The 17,630-nt window shown below is 45.5% G+C and overlaps 1 protein-coding gene across 1 annotated transcript in view; it reads right to left on the bottom strand.

Annotated features, from left to right (window-relative positions):
* Position 1: 1 nt before the first annotated feature.
* FCHSD1 (FCH and double SH3 domains 1) overlaps positions 2 to 17,630 on the bottom strand; it is a 582,795-nt gene continuing 565,166 nt past the window's right edge. Inside the window, exons 18-20 of the mRNA XM_069654127.1 lie at positions 12,045 to 12,156; positions 2,048 to 2,115; positions 2 to 1,750 (exon numbers count right to left, since the gene is read on the bottom strand). Of these exons, the coding sequence (XP_069510228.1) occupies positions 1,688 to 1,750; positions 2,048 to 2,115; positions 12,045 to 12,156 (243 nt within the window). The 3' untranslated portion in view covers positions 2 to 1,687. The remainder of the gene's footprint in view (positions 1,751 to 2,047; positions 2,116 to 12,044; positions 12,157 to 17,630) is intronic.

Here is a 17,630-nt window from a genome sequence, read left to right as displayed (position 1 = left end):
GTGGTGTGCGGATGTCTTTATTTGTCACAGTTCCAAAGGTGTCTATGTCATTTTTTCCCCATTACCTTTGAAGTTCACAGCGTGTACTGTACATTGCATATTTGTCCTGAATTAGCAAAAACTGCCAGAACAAGCACTTTATAAGACAGAAAAATAAATAACAGGTCTCCTAAGAGCAGGTGGTGCGTCTGCTTTGATTGAGGCCTCGCAAGAGCTTGCGTGTTCCCAAATGAAGTCTCTCCAGGGCTGTAGGGCAAGGCGGGGAAGAGGCTGAAGTGATGGTGGAGGCCATGCTGCTGGGGTAATTTCCACCCACTCTGCTTGCCACCGGCTGCCTAGTCGCTGGGCTCCTCCCGTGCTTCCAGGGGGAGGGGGCACAGGCCAGGAATCAAATGCCCCACATGGGAGGTAAGAAAGGCGATGTGCAGATGTATCAGGCATTCATTTTCTTGGCCAATGGTGTTATTTTTTCAACCCAGAGTTTTAAAAAAAATACATTCTTCAAAACAAGGTCAACCATGGAGCACATTTTCAGGGAGTTACAAGGGGAGCTGGAAGCTGGCATTGGAGAACTACATGTGACTATGGGCCTATCTAGGATGCACCCTCAGCTCCGGGGTGAGGAGGGGGGGCGGGGAGGGAGGCTGGGAGATGGAACGGTGTCAGAAATGAAATATACCAGTTGTGGGAAGAGTGGAGGTTAGAAAGCAAATGAAACCTTCAACAAAACGTTTGATTCACCCTTTGTGGTGTGTGAGCCGCGTGAATCAAAACATGTTCTCTCAAAGCAGCTGTTCATATGGTGCCATGTTTCTAAAGCCTGATGACACTGTTTTTTGGTTTTATTTTGTTGCATCTGTGATTTAAACACACCTCATATCAAACCCAGATCTTAGCTGCAAAAGGGGTCAGTGGTAACGCTCGTGCTTTGGCTGCTGGAGTCTGGTTGCACCTACAATGATTTCCTATGGGAATTCTGGAAGAACATACTAGTCCTTAGCACAAGGAAGAGATGTGAGCGATGGGAAAGGGCGAGGGTAGACAGCACTGATAGGGAGGAGCACACAAAGATAGATCGGAGGTTCAGGAAGATTTTAAGAGGAGAAGGGCCTGACCCTAGCAGAGGATCCTGCTCCTGGGGCTGCGGGAGACAGACACCGCAGCAGGGAGAGAACATGTAGCAGCAACAAGTACTTTCCAAAGGAAGGATACATTCAGTCTTTCTCGACAGCGTACTAGCGTGGGGGGAGCACAAGGATCAGTTAGTCTCTGGCCACTCGTTGGCCCCTTCTGTGTGTCGACACGCGGCAACTGATATTAGACAAGGGGCATTCACAATGAAGCTCGAAGGTAGTCTCAAGCCTCCTCCCTTCTAGATGAACAGAAGGCACAAGAAGATGACCTGGGCTGCGCTGCACCACCCGGTGCGGGCCTTGTGGAAGCTCAATGCCACAAAGTTCACTTGTCGATGGTCAGTAAGCCTCCTCATTGAATGCAAAAGGACATTTTTATCTGAGAAGCAGAGGCACTCTGAAAGGAACCCCCGCACCTGTCTTCCAATGATCTGTGGCCATGGATGGTCCATCCTCGCAAGCAGGTGCAGCGAGTGGCGGCGGCGCCACCCAGTCCCATTGTCTGGTCCATGCAAGGGCTAAGCAGCAGATATCAAAGCTTGCAGTATTGGGTCTCAGCACTGTCCCTCTGTGTCTGCTTCCGATGTTTTAGTGGGGGGTGGAGGAGGTGCTCGCAGCTGGGAGAAAGGAGAGAGGCAAGCAGTCAGTCTTCTGTTATTGCTCTGGGTGCCTTTTTTACTGCTCCACCGAGAAGGTTCTGTGTCAAACCCCAGTAGCAGATCCACCCACAGGCTAATGGGCGCACCCAGTATGATGGAGATGTGACCATAGGAGGGCAACACATCCCACATTGCATTATTCCCAGACTATGATGAGCAAGCAAGAACATGAGCAAAGGCCCGAACACGCCCTCCCTCCGTTTCCTGACATTATGAGACCATTGTAGAGACCTGTAGAGTGACACCATGACTTACCGGCCGTAACCTCCCTGCGGCCAGGTCCGGGGAACTCTGTGCGCTGCTTGGACGCTCCTGCACAGGGACTGCAAACAGAAGACCAGGTCAATGGCAGAAACATCACCCTCTCAACATGTGACAATAGAGCGTTGCAAGATTACAATACATACACATCAGCCCCTTGTAGAAGACTTTCTAGTGTGTCCCTGGCAGCAATGGTGTCTTTCAGTCAGCAAGGCAAAGCCCATGAAACCCGCCACGCCCAGGCCTTTAAAGGCTTTTAAAGAGAAAACATATATTGAGGCGTGTTGGGACTTTGGAAAAATGCAATTTACACAGACTACGTAGGTTACTACCACACACCCTAGATTGTGCTTAATTATATATATGACAAAATAAGACTGTCAAAAAAGAAAAAGATAGAGGTCAGTAATATCAATACAATACACTTTTGTAAAGGGATATTTTAGTTTCTTTTTTTATTTTTATGTAGCAGGCTATACAGAACAATAATTTACAAACATGACACTTATCATAAACAAAGCACATATACAGAATAAACATCAGAGTAACACAATCACAGATATCCCAATAAAAAAAATAATTCAGACATACAATTAAATCTCCAGCTAACCAACTAGGAGGCCTAGATTTGAAGAGCTTTGGGTAAATATTGACAGATGCTTAGAAAATAAGGCAGGTAGCGTACACCAGTCCCACAAGCACTGATCTATAATGCTTTGATCTCCCCCATGTGCGTTTTTCTGTGTTCACGCGCGGCCCCAAATCCAGTCCCTAGCGGAGAGGACCAGTGACGCAACCAATGGTTCCTTTTCATAATAGGCTTCAAAGACCAGGCTACAGCCCGGAGAGTCCCTGCACACCTGAACGCCATGGAACTGCCCTAAGACAAAAGCACATACCAGGCTGGGGAGCCACCTCAGGCTACTAATGGGAACATGCTGTTCTGCTTGAACCTTGGCCTCGGGGGTCATAGGAGTCCATACATCACTAATGTCCTCAACTATGAACTTTTCCTCGGGACAGCCATGGAGCTCGCCCATCACAAATAGCACAAAGACGGAGAAAAAAAGGAAAAAACAATGTGAGTGATTAGGCTACAATTCCGGTGCAAGGTCTGAGCAACCACATCTCCCGTCTACCTCTCATGGATACAGGGCCCTAGGTGGGTGCGAGGGAAGGCCTCCTCTTTTCCCTGGACCAGTGTCCTGCATGTCCACCCTTGCTTTTCCATGAGCAAGCATGAGGCTGCTCAGAAGATGCCATGGGAGCCCAGAGCTGCCGATCTCAGCCCTCCAGAGTATTCTCGACTCTCACCCTGGCCTGTGAGGAAGCAACACCAAGCTACAGTGAAGTGCATTATGCAGGGGCACTGGAAGCCCTTTTCAAAGTGCCCCAGCAGACGGGCTCCCTTAGCAGGACTCCAAACAGAATTACAGGCCTCACGTAGCCACTGGAATAAGGCAAGGAGCAAATGGAGGAGCTGGGCGGGAGAAGTGTCAGGAGGAAGTGGTATTGATTTCAGCAAACTCAGAGTGCAGAGCCTAGGACATCCCATCACAGGAAGTGTAAACACCCAGGTGACGCCACATGGCATGCAGACCATGGGACACTACATGACGTTATACCACACATAATGTCAATGCAGCACAAACACAGGAAGTGACATCATACAAAATAAATCTAAAAATATGCCTGATGCAGGTTCACACTTCATCTATGCCTCTCAGACTTGCCGGTAGACACTACTACCATTACCTAGAGGTAGGCACTGGCAACCTGCCCAGTCTGCATTTCATCTTTTTTTTTTAAACAATGTAAGTACACACAACCAAAGTGTACCTCTTAATGTCTGGCAGACAGCATGATAACTCCATACACTAGACTGTTAAAATAAAGATTCTGGGAGGGAAGCTATAGGCAGATGATGTCTGCCAAAAATTACTGGGGTCTCTGCTGACTCTGAAATGAGGATGGGGTGGGATGTTGGAGAGTGGCATGAACAAGAGAGAAGAGTAGAAGACCATTAAAGGAGGAGAAGCACGGCAGAACATTAGGGAACATTAAGAAGAGAACAGCCAAGGTCCATGCCCCAAAGAGTAATGACCCAAATGGGTATCAGCTGGCATTGTGGGCTCTTCTGGATACATATATGGAACACAATGATTTGCATCAAGCAATGAGGGACTAGACCTGTGAGTCTGGGGAATGAAAATGGGCAGATGGGGCGGGGTCTCAATATCCCCAGGAAACGGGCCCAGTAGGAAGCCAGCCAATACGCGTGTTGACGGATGGGCATCGTTAAGGGAGTTGAAGCAGGGAGTTGAAGTGGCTAGTTTAGAGAGGCTGACAATTTACAAATATGAGAAGGAAATAAATAAGGTGAAGTATAAGGGAGTGCCGGCAACAAGACACCAGGGAAAGGTATGGGAGCCTAGGAGCAAAGGGCTTCCCACAAATGGGCATCACAAACCTCTTGAGCACCTCTGATCGAAGAGGGTTAGAGTTTGGGTGGCTGGATGATTTACAAGCTTCAAGTTATTACACACTAGTGTACAGGCCTGTGAACATGGGCCAAAGTGCAGGTTTTCTTTGACACAGTAGGACTACTATATATCCTAATCCAACAGCTCCCTCAAGCAGTGACAACAGGCGAAGCTATGACTGCATCAGACAAACATACATCTGGCCTTTTATTACATTGTTAGATTAGAGAAAATGAAGTAAATCTGCAAGGAATAGTCAAGAGTAGGAGCTGGACGCAGCATGTGGGTCACGCTCCCCATGAATACAGAAAACCGAAAAGTGGATTTCTAATAAACAACAGCGACTAATGTAAAATGATGCCCAGAAAGAAGGTGACCATGTGTAAATATTTGGACATGATTATGTCAGTTTTGGGGGTCACAATGCATGAGGCATTATGGCATTCCAAGAACGACTGGGGATGACACTTCTTTGCCATGGATGGAGTTGGGCATGGCTTTATGGCCGCAGTAAATGGCACCAATGGTAGAGTTGCACATGGTGAGCAAACTGCCCCCCACCTGTCTTTTAGTGGTGCCCAAAATTCTAAGTAACAACATAACAGAGTCCAGGCAGGGTCCAGACAGTCGTTATTATGATGTTTTTTAATTAACATTTTTTAAAGAAAAAACTCATCAAAATATATATTGGGGTTGCGAACTGTATATAAGGGTTGGGGGGGGGTCGGGAATAGTTAATAAACAATAGGGGATGTGGGGTGTTGGGGGGAGCCCCCAAAAATAAAATAAAATCAATTTCGAGGAGTGTTTTTGTTAAAAAAATGTAATTAAAAACCCAACGAAGTAAGGACTGTCGATCAAATGACATAGAACCCCAGCCAGCACCTCATGGACGGGAGTGTGGAAAGGACATGTTAGTCTTATAACAAGCGGGTGTTCATCAGATGGATTTGTAAATTCCATCATGAGTGTCACAAATGTGGGCAAGAGCATGATGCATTACAACTCTGTGGCCTGGTCGTCAAGAGTGGATGCAATAAGGTCTGGAGTGGGGCAAGGGCCAGCAGAGGAGTGGAAGCATGCTCCTAGCTCTGTTAGAAGGGATGGACTGAGCAGCTAGCCAGACAAGGACTGAGCAATTCAGAGGATGTTTAAGAAAAGGATTTGGATACCATCCAAAGACTATTGAATGGAGTGGTCCAGATAATCTGCCATTGGGGACAGGACAACAAGAGAGGGTGGCATGGAAAGAAGAAAAATAGAGGGAGGAGAGCAAGTTAGCAGGCCCCCTCCGACGGTCTCCACTCAATGATATGGTGATTTTTCCTTAAGGTTTAGCACCAAGGAAAGCCGAAGAGAAATTCAGTATTCATCATGACCGCAGATCTTGCCAGTGACTGATTTAATTGATCATGACAGCTGGTCGGTAATGTATTCCTTATTTTATAAAGGAGTAGAACCCAAGCTGAATTGCGTCAGAGGAGCACACATGGTGACATGTGACAATACAGTTGCGCTGTCATTGCCCCCAATGGTTCCCCCAGACGAGCTTTACCTGTTTGCTGTACAGTCAATATTCATATGGACAAAGCTATGCCAATTGGGCTGCTCCACTGATGGTGTCTTATTTGAAATGTATAGTAGATTTTTATAATTGTCTTTAAGAAGAGGTCAATCTCTGACCAAGTAATGCGCTACACAGCTGATTTCCTGTTTGGCCCGGTGCAGAAATTGAGGAATATAGAAAGTCAGACAAAACATGAGAGCATGACATGCGATGTAGGCATTCTATCAGTGTGTGAGAAGACAGTGGGCCTGATTCACGGAGCCTTTTCCTATGGGATTGCGCCATTATAAGACACTTCTGTCAATCCGGCCCATAGCGTCTTGCATTGAGACGCGTTCCTGTGAACAGAGTTTGTTTCAGTGGTAATGGCGCTTAGATTGCCAATGCATAAACTAGTGCTGGTTACTAGAGGAGGAAAAAGGGGGGAAAAAGTACATGTGAATTGCAAATAAATTCAACTAATGATGGTACACTGGCATTTCCCTTAAAGGGCAGTCACATTTTAGGCTAAGATTAGTGTGGCTATGGTGTTTTGGTAGACTTTTAAACTCTGGTTAAAACGGTATCCAGGTGTTTGCATGTGACCCAGTGCACTGGCAGAATGAGGTTCTGGGAAGGAAAGTAATATGTAAGGGAATACATGGAAAAGGGAGAAGCACAGGATCGTGTTTATGACATTTTCCCCAGACAATGCAGGCGCAAATATATCAAACTGGAAAGTGACATCAATAACTAGGCAGCAGTATGACCAGTGATCAGACAGCCAAGGGCCCATGGGTGATGAAGAGATTGAGGGCCCGATTCATGGAATTTATTGCTGCAAAGTGCCTTTGCACTGCCAACAACCACCCTGATTCATGAAGCAGTGCAAAGTGTATTTTTGCAGATCAAAGTCACTTTCCACCGAGCAAAAAATTCCATGAACCGGGACCCTAGCGTATTCGAGCTATAGTTTCTAGATCAAAGGGTTCTTGCTTAAAGGTCTACTTTTCTATACGAGACCATGCAAAATCAGAATGCTATAATTAAGGATTTCAATCTGTACCATTATATTTACTGGATTGTGTTTCCAACATGTGAATCTATGTAAATCCTACCAGGAATGCAAATTCCTTAAAGTAAATGTAAGTCATTTAAATATGTGCTGTGTTCTCCTAATTAGGAGGGTGATGGGGGTTTCTAAGGATTGGCAGCACATGCCATGATCCTGTTCTACTCCAAGGACCAGGGGTGTTGCTAGGTCTGGAAAAGATCTGGGGCTGTGCTAATGTCGGGACTCGGGGATCGCTCGCCTTTTCATTGCAGCCCCTGAGCTTATTTCCGGGGCTACAACCAAAATACCTGGGGACATAGCCTCCTCTGTCCTCCCCTAGCAACACCTCTGCCAAGGACATCAGCATTAGTCGTTTGAAGGCACTGGGATTGTTAGATGGGTCAGCAGTTCCATGCACCCGAGGGACACACACGAAGAAATGGAGGAAGTTCCTAAGGGACACGTTACTTGTGGAATGAGTGCTAGATGGCGGAATTGTGAAATTCCTGTTGAGCTTGAGAATCTGGAAGCAGAAAAGGGCTTTGAGCTGCGAGTAGTGGAGTGATACATGTGTAGAAGTATAGTGAGACAGAGAAACAACCAGCAAAGTTCGTGATCCACCCAAAGGAAGCAACAAGCAAAAGCTCTTAAAACCCAACTGAAAAATGCCACAAAGCTGCCAAACACAAAAGAAACTGAACACATTCAAGAATGCGAGGCTCGGTCCTCCCAGACAAATGAAAGAAACCTGGAAACACTGCAACCAGACTGACGCGTCGTGCAGTATGTGACAGAAACATGCCTCTACGTCTCTCACTGGGGAGCGCAGAAGAGGCGGAGAGAGCACAGTAGAGGCAAAGAGAGCGCAGAAGAGGCAGAGTGTGAGAGTGAGAGTGTAGAAGAGTCAGAGAGAGCGGGTGAGAGAGAAGGCGAGGGAATGCACACCTCAATTAGGCACTTACATCAAAGAAACACCTCTGTGACAAATATTACACTATGGCGAGTTGGGAATGGAGAGAAACAGGAAGAAGGAGAGTTGCTGGCCAGCCCTTGTCCCCGGTGGATCGATTGGGCTGTCCAGAGAAGTGGTTCGTTTTTAAGCAATAAAGAGAATGGCAGGTCTGATAGTGCGAAATATCATCCAGGAGGAATGACAGAATGTGTGGTCAGACTGGAGAAACCATCATAGTCTGCATGAGGGAATGCCAAGTTATCGTGAGTAGGTTTCGATATTTAGGGTGTGGGTAGTATAGGTATGTATTTCAGAATGTCATGGACATTTCTAATTTTGGGTGACACGCCTTGTTTCCCCTATCACTGATGTGCCTACAAGAAAACAAACTCCACAACTCCAACAGCTTCCTGGTGTGCCTCTAGTTGCAAATCACAATGCACATGTGCAAAGGTCTAGCCATACCCACATGTCAAATTATTTAATATGTTGTAGCATAGGCCCTATCTCGAAAATGGCACCTGGCACGTAGTGGCATACTGCTGTCTGTTTAAGGATCATATACATTTTTACAGGCATGGTCACTTCAGCATTGGTAACGTAGATGTGTGGGTACTATGTTAAAAAGGGAGCAAGCATGCATGCTGGGTTCAAACTTCCCTTCCAGTGCTCCACTGTTTTATTTTTCCACAATCCTAAACTGTTCTTTGCGCCACAGATCAAGAGTGGCAGCAATGGCCTCAAACTAAAACACACTGTTCCAAAATTAAAGCTAGAATGTATATTGCTGCACGGATTTGGTAGGAATTGTTCAAACAATTGTGCTGTTCGATGTGGGGTAAAATATAGCCCCTGAATTCCAGAAATAAAGACGCCAGAGTGATTTGTGGTGTCCCATTGAAGTCTAAAGCAGCACAGAAATGGTGATGTCGGACATGAGGCCTATTGAACTAAAGACAGGCCTAAATCTCAAATGAAGGAGGCATATGCTGGGAAGTTCAAAAGTGCGAAGATCAGCAAGGAAAGGGAAAGACGTGGCTGAAAATTGTGCTTTACTAAATCATGGATAGCTGCACTTTTTACTTAAAGAGACAGATTGAAGCATGTACATTATCTTCAATGTAATACCGGATTGTGCTCCAGAAATCTCAAGTGAAACCAAGCTTATTGCAATTATAAGAAATAAAAGAAATTCCCTTTTCCTCATCCCAATTACAGGATGCAAACAGAAGTTCCCACTTGGTTTCAAGGTGAACATGGTGTTCTCATACGGCCAGGAGTATCGACAATCCAGAAGGACTACTCATGTCTTTTGCCACTGAGAGATTAAAGAAATACATTACCCATGGATTTAAGGCCTGGATGCCTTATAAAATGCTTCATGTAAAATGTATTGTGTGTGAGTTTAAAAGTCATTTCTTGCAGAATTGTACATGCAGCTGGGCATGTTTCTAGGTGCAACCTAATTAGGTTCTACAAGTTTCCTTCAATGTTTGTCTTTCAAGATTGCGGCGCTCTGCGTTGTGTCACGAGCACCACCATTCTCGAAATGAAATGAAATACTGTCATGGCCGCACCACGTTGTTGTCTCGTTTGCGGTGATGTCATCACATTTTTGATGATGTGATGACATCACCGCAAAACCTGTAGAACCTAAGTTCTATTATATGTTCTCCATTTAGGGAGACGCTGCCTTGGCCCAAGAAGAAGGCTAATTGACCAACCAGCCGAAATGTCAATGTAAACCACTCCCAGAGTGTTATAGCAGTCCCCTCACAACATCAATTGTTGTTGATTCAGCTCTAGACCTGGACCGATGACTAGGTCACCCTCCCGCCTGGCTTTTCTGATCATATAGCGGTCAATAGAAAAGAGCATAACATCCAGCACCCTTAGGAACAAACAAAGCCTTTAACATTTATGCTCTTTATAGAATGATTTGTACGTTTCTTGTTAAAGCACACAGCTGTTTTTGAGATTTGTGTTATACCATGTTGTTGTTTGTATATTTATGTTTATGCACCACTGAATGCACTGTCTAAATTCGATATAGAAAGAGTACAATAGAAATACTCTCCACGAAAAAAAGAAAAAACAGACTCACTAGCTAAATAATAAAAGCTGTGTGAACTCAATTCAGTACTATGATGCTCTATTTTTCAAGATGATAATAGGAGACACAGAGTTGTCCCTGTTAAGTTAAAAACGTGACAAAATGAGCATTATATACACACATGTTAGTAAATAACTGATTGTCTGTGGCAGGACGCCAACCCTTTTGTTTCAATTCTATTTAGCTCATAGTCCTCCCCCTAGTTAGAGCTGTCCCTCCAGTTACCCATTAAGGTGATCCTTGGACAGATTGTTAAATGTGAACTTGTGAAAGTCCAACTTACTTAACATAAACATCCTGCTTGTATACCAGCAAATTCCATTCTGGGCAAAGGACGCGACAATCTCTAGAAGTGCATTATTTACATTTCAACTTACAATAAGGCCTATATTTTTGAGTTCAAGAAAAATTCTAAAAACCTACGCTGGGCATCCACCATTATGGTAGAAACTCCTAATTCATTCCTTCGGATGTCACCAGGTGTACTAGGCGAGAGGCCCTTCACTTTCCTTAAAACGATATCCTGTATAGCATCGAAGCATGCGCAGTTGTAATAGCCCCAGATCTCGCTTCTGTACAACATTGAGAGCTGGATTTAGACCGCCATCACTTTAAACCACTTGTGCAATCTTCTCCCCCTGTAAAACAGCCCATTGATCTCCAGCGGCCTTGATGACCGTCCTTATATGCGGACCCAACTGCCACTACTAGCAAAAAAAATGAAGTAATTTTGGCAGCCAACTACCTCGATTTTGTTATTGTTAATGGATCAAATATACTTTGACCCCCCACCCCCCCTTACCGATGACCATCACATTTGTATTCCTTTGCTTCAGCTCCAAACTATTTTTATTTAAAAAGTTATTTCCATACAATAGACTGTTGAAGTACACCTGCGGTAAGATCAATTAGTACCGTATCATCGACATAAAACATTGCACTATGTCTAGTGCCACTTCAAAGAGGAGGAGTCAATCTGGCTGAATACCCATTGGGGTTAAAGAGAAAAAGAAAAAATAACATGCGAGTAGTCGTTGGTCCGAGAACAGCATACCTCTGGTGAGAGTTCAACATACAGAAATTGGGTTAGCTGTAATAGGGGCGGAGGAGCCGCGATTGATTGGAGCATTTATTAGTGCGCAAGGTGACTTGACAAAAAGTGTTGTGTTTGCAAGATCTCACCCACTTATGCATACGTGCATCTTTCAGTCCACCTGCCTCAAGGCTCTATTTCCATACTCTCTCCAGTCTCTGGGCAGCAGACTTTAAAGGGTGGAAATACATACCCAGGGGCTGTTTTCAGTTGCTCTAGCAACACAGAATCATCAATTTCCAGGAAGCCTTGACAACAAGTCACCAACGTGTGAGTCACTGGATGATGGACAAGGTCCTCGGGAGGGGAGGGGCGCAAGTGCTCACGGCAACTGATAAATACAGTTTCAGAATAAAGGGACAGATTAATTTACTCCCAACTCACTCCTTGGATATCATGGGCTGTGGCAGAGCACTTCAGATTCACACGTCATGTATATGCATACCTTTTGTGCTTCTAGATCTCAGGGGACCAGAGGAACACTTGGTCACTCCCTGTCCAGTCTATAACTCCTAGTGTGGCATGGAAGAAGTGCTAGGCTTGCCAGGATGATATTAAGGTCCCTCACTCCTTATGCTAAATGGAGATCAAAATGTGAGGTAAGAATATGACTGTAGACGGTAGAAATGTGAGCGACTTGTGAGAACCTCACTGCCCAATGTGACAAACCATGTTAGAAATTGGAGGTTGCTCTGCAAAATACAGCAGAGTAGGAGAGTGGGGAAATGCACACATTAACCAGACACTTACCTCCGAGAAACACTTCTGTGGCAGATGTTACACTGTGAAGAGATGGCCTGGATCCAATGCTGAGACCAATACTAGGTGGTGAGAAGGGGGGCACATCTGGGGAGGGCATCTCCTGCAACGATAAGGGACTTGGTTAATACAGGTTACAAATAAGACTCAGTGGGTCTGGTGATTTAAGGCTTGAAAGATAAAAAGCTGAGGTTTCCAGACAGGCGTGTGCAGCAGATAGGTTAGCAGGCAAAGGGGGCAAACAATGACACACTAGACTTGTCAATATGGTATGACACTTCTTTATTCAATTCCCATATTTTTAAGGAAGGGGTTGGGTAAACACCTACAGGGATTATTGGATTCTGCAAATAAACAAGGGTGAATCTAGATAGACAGTGACTGGGATGGGTCAACACAAAGAGAGGTTTCCTCCTGGCTCTCACCACTGATGTGTCCCTGTAAATCATAGAGTTCCAAAACCTATTTTTAGCAGTGCGTGTTTCCTCCCTGAGACACCCTGTTAGAGAAAGCAATATCCAAGCAAAACTGGTTCAAAACAAAGTCTCTGTCACAGCTACAATAGTCTACCAAGTAAATGTTTCAAACACAAAGTACATAATCTATTCTTCAGAGTCCATCCATGCTCCATCAAAACAAAAATCCATAATGTGTTCCTTCTGAGAAGGCTCTTAGGGATTGTTCACAGCCAAGAGTCCAAAGGTTTTTATGCTTTTGCTCAGGTTCCAGAAGACCTCTGTCATGTGTTGGATTTAGTAGGGTGCTGTATCCGGCTCCTTATTTAGTGACTTTGTTAGGGATCATCAAAGGTCTGGCTTAGACCTTTGCTTGTCTCATGATTTGCAATCTGGTTCCTCCTGGGCCTGCCCTTTGCTCACGATATACAACTGGTCCTTACAGAATCTTGCTTCTTGTCCCGATTCACAACCGATCCTTCCTGAACATTACTCTGTATCAGGACTCTGAAGTGGTCCAGCTTAGATCTTGGTGCTTCATCAGAATTCACACCTGGAACTTCCTGGAAACTGCGTGGTGTCAGGATTCAAAGGTGGTGAACCGTGGGGCTTGGCTCTGGCTAATGGGCATTTCTCCTCCTTTTCAGGCAGCTGATGTTGTAATGCCCTCATGCTCCAGGCCCTGTTTCTCTGCCTAATCACTGCAGGGATTGTAGATGGAGGATGTGAGAGGCAGTGGTCAATCGCCGGAATGAGTACTCCTTACATGGTTTCTAGGCCTTCAAGATGCTCCACCTGTCTTTAGCAGACCTCCACCAAAATAGCAGCTTCAACTTCCAGGTTGTGAGGTTGTCAGCACTCCTCTCCTTCAGAATCTCCCCTTCTGATAAGTAAGTATGGCATAATACATCTGCTTTCTCTGGGACTCTGTCTCCTAATGAGTCAGCCTGTCTCTTTTATAGGGCCTAGCCTTGGGCTGTTTCCCATCCTTTGCTCAAGTTTGCTAACCATTCTTTAGTTTGAATTCACACGACCAATTGCGCTTTCATTGGGAGACCCTTAATTCACTTAATATTGTTCTATTGTGTCATAGCAAAAATTATTTTTTTTTTTAAACACACCCGTCAATTTCTTACAGAAAATAAAGGGGAAAAAAACTGTAAAAGAATGAAGGAAGGCTAGCTATTGGATACTGAACCTTTGCTTCTTTTCTTCCCCGATAATGACTGGCAAGTCTGCCAAGGTGTCAGTGGCATGCATCGCCATTGTAGTTTCCTTCCCTAAAAGGTGCGCAATTTTCTGTGATCAATGGTGGCTAAGCCAGTGATCGTGCCACACCTTGATCCTGACACCTTGGCACTCGTAACTCACCCCTGCCTCATCTTTCTTCAGGAAACAATTTATTTGGCCTTTAACATTGTCCGTGATCCCTGCGGACTCGCAAATGATATTTTAGTTTCATAAATTGATGTGACGCTCTGGTTCTGGGAACTCAAGTCATCTCCACATAGCTTTCTGGGCAATGTAGTCCCCTGTGGGATCTTCTACAAATACAGATGCAGACCCCCTAACACTGCGACTTTGGAGAAATAGCGGACCTGCGGGATCCAACCTCACCCACTCTCAAGGAGTCATATCGGGTAGTGATCAGGCCAACCCCGTCTGCTGCGGCAAGCTATCCCCACATGCCAGGCTAGGAAGATCCTGGAACTCGCCACACTGGGCAGAAGAAACGTCAGCCATGCGTCAGGCAAAACAGATCTCCGGCATTAAATAAAGTTGGTACGCCCCGAAACCAGGACCCCAGTTGTTAGCTTTCCCTTCCAAGATGCATAACCATGGGCACAATCTTAGGGGAGTGTTTGTCCCCCCCAACCTTTACGGCACACCACTGTGTCCCACTCGTTTGGTAGGGGCCTCTTTTATTTAGATGTCATGCGTCCCCTTTAACATTTTCAGCAAAGTTACTCCACTGTGGATAGCAGCCTAAATTTACAACAAACACAATGTAGCCGAGGACTGCGAACATAGAGAGGCTGAGAATCAGGGATGTTTTAACCCCTCTTCAAAACTGGTCCAGGAACGAGTGAAAGAAATATGGGCCAGGGATTAAGCCTGAATTATCCTCTGCTCGTTTTAAAATATCGAGGTGCTCTTTTGACCACATATCACTCTAGGTCGGAGAAATGTCATCATATACTATGTGGATCAACACCAAATACCCCTTCCTCAATACCCAACTCAATTGATTTTTTCAAAGGCAGATCATGCTTTAAAGAATCAAACTCTCGCACTATGAATTTGAGGTATAGAAGATGCCATACTCGTGCGCTATTTCCAATTGAGAAAGATGCACTGATGTACTCCTCGCTATCCTAGACTCTGCTTGATGAGTGGCCGCCACTGTGCACCCTTTACCCATTTCTTGACTCTCTACGCGAACCATTTTACTATATAACGTGTATCCCTTATGTCTAATCTGAGGTCTGATTTGTGACCCCTTGTAGATATAGTTAGGATTACTTCCATAGTCCATTGTGCCTACGTTCACTGTGGGAGACGTTTCTGCATTTTGAAATAATTGGAGACAGCCCTGCCTTCTCGCCACTTTCCAATGCTGTTGATTGTGTTACCGGGTGAATAATGACTGAACCGTACGTAGAAATGCTGCTTGTGTAACAAACAAAACCATGAACAATGATCCATCCATTTTTTTAGGACAGATCAATGAATCGCCAAACCAAGCTGGGTGTCCCTTACCCTGTGCGATTTCAAAAGCGTGATCCCGCAGTAGCTGTGTTCCATGGGGAGCACTTTCTTCATCTCCCCACTTCAGGGGCGAGATCTGGGAAAGCAAAACAAAGCGGCGGCCGCCTGCTAGAAATGATGCACCCAAAACTGGATACGCTCAAGGCAGCGTCTGCCAGAACCGCAACCTTACATTATTTATACCAGACTTTCGCATGTACACGGTACAATGATCACAAGTAAAACGCGCAGAGGTCAAGCTAAAATAGCCTCATTCTTACCCCATAGTTAGAAAATAGCTTGCCTCTGCAACATGGTCAGAAGCACAAACGTGTGGCATGAAATAACAAGGCAGCAGTGAACCAATGGCCATGCTGTGCCCACAGGGCCGAAACAGACAGAGCTCTGCGCCTGCACACATTTTTTGGCGGAGCACAGACGCCAATATGAAGAAGCTCTCTGCCCTGGACTGTCATGAGTCTCCTAAACACTGGGCCTCATTACGACCCAGGCGGACTTCGCGGTGCTAAATGCACCGCGAAGCATGGCGGAAAGCCGCCGATAGCGCCATGGGGGTTGGCGGATTTACCGCCCCATTCCGACCTCGGCGGAGCGGTAAATCCCCAATCCCCATTCTGCCCTTCCCCATTCCCATTTTCGCCCCATAGGGTATAATGGGAGTGGGGAAGGAGTTAATTACGCCACCGTAAAATACGGTGGCGTAATTAACAACGAGGTCCCGTAGCGCCATGGTTTTCTCCGGCTGGTAAAACCAGGCGGAGAAAACCTCCATGGCGCTACGGGAACTCGTAGTATGGCGGAGAGGTACGCCATGCACTACGCTGGCGTAATACCCTCTCCGCCAGGGTCCTAATGAGGCCCACTGTGTTTACTGTAGTCGAGTTGCGCACCCAGACTGCATCTGAAAGCCACCCTTTGCTCAACAGCCCAAACTTAAACAATGAAGCCATCCAAAGCTGTATATATATATCTCATGCTTTGAACACATTTTACTGTCACAGTGAATGGTCTGACAGAGGAAATGAGCATCATACCAAGAGTGCATTGTATGCTTAGAAAGAATGCACGTTTGATATACTAGCACATGCATGTTTGATAATTTGGTGGTAATTCTTATGTTCCCAAAATGCACTTTGTTTTTATGCAAAGCAGCCAGCATCCTATATTCAGGGCACGCATATCATTCAACACTTAGCTCGGCCCCTCAGACGCCAAATGTTGTCATTTCCAGCACTGGGCCTAGTGTCTTTGACAGAAAGAAAATGGAGGACTACAGCGGGCATTGTCAGATCCCACGGTTCCCTTTTAGAAGAGCTTTTTACATTCAGCGTTTACCATATTCATAATACTCTTTGTATCACTGATGGGGATATGAAAGCAGATATTTATTTATTTATGTGGCATTTTATAATGGCCTTCATGCTTACAGGATCACTTCAGATTGCTGAAATTCAAGAAGGGGGTGCGGGGGTGGAGAGGGGAAGGAGGGAAGTAGGGAAACCGGTAGGGAAGATGGCAAAATATCAATAAAAACGTGTGGGATCCTTTTGAAGCAGACAATGAAGGTCCACCTTGGAAGCCCAGGCAATATATCTTCATGTAGTCAAGAACACCAGGGCCAGGTCTGGACTAAGGTTGTTCAGCTCAGGAAGGCCTCAGGCAAAGGAAGCGTTTTCAGCCTCTTCCTAAATTTAAGGCGCCCCATTTGACACTGTAGGACTCTCTGATGTGTCCAATGCAGGCAGTGATGATTCAGTACATCTTTCTCTCCTTTAAATGGGTCTTCTTTATTTTAGTTTTTTTTATCGGGGAAAGTGTGGCAATAAGAGGTGGGATACTTAGATCGAATTAATGGAAAAAGATTTTGTGTAAAAACGTGCCAATGCCAGTCCATTGTGGGAAGACGAGCAATGGTGCCCAGTCCTTACTACCGAGCTCCTCAGTTAGTAGGCACAGAAAAGACATTACCAGATTCCCCACCTTTCTCAAGACAGGCTGCCACCGAAAGGGTTAAATAGAATTCAGGCTCATCTGAAGACAACCATTGAATTCCCAGCCCGACCTGGAAAGATCCCGCCACCCCCTAACTGCATGCCAACCTGCCCAGGCACCTTCTTTCTAATAGATAACAGGTTTTTGTGACTGCCACTGACCCAGTGTGGGGAGCTCCATTCTTCCTGCAGGAGGCCGGGCATTCAGCTTCCATGTTCTTTCTCTCTGTCTGACTGGGGCTGGAACGTGATGACTGGGCAATAAGTGGCAGAAAGCTTGTTCTGCTTCTGGCAAAGGGTAACACTGTCCTAACGTGCCCCGGCTCAGGAATTCGGCCCATTCTTCCAATTGCATTGATGCA

Source organism: Ambystoma mexicanum, chromosome 3q (assembly GCF_040938575.1).
Source record: "Ambystoma mexicanum isolate Mex_15411 chromosome 3q, UKY_AmexF1_1, whole genome shotgun sequence".
In the NCBI taxonomy this organism is placed as follows: Eukaryota; Metazoa; Chordata; class Amphibia; order Caudata; family Ambystomatidae; genus Ambystoma; species Ambystoma mexicanum.
The sequence above is the reverse complement of the archived record's forward strand: the minus strand, read 5'-3'. Positions and strand labels throughout refer to the sequence as shown.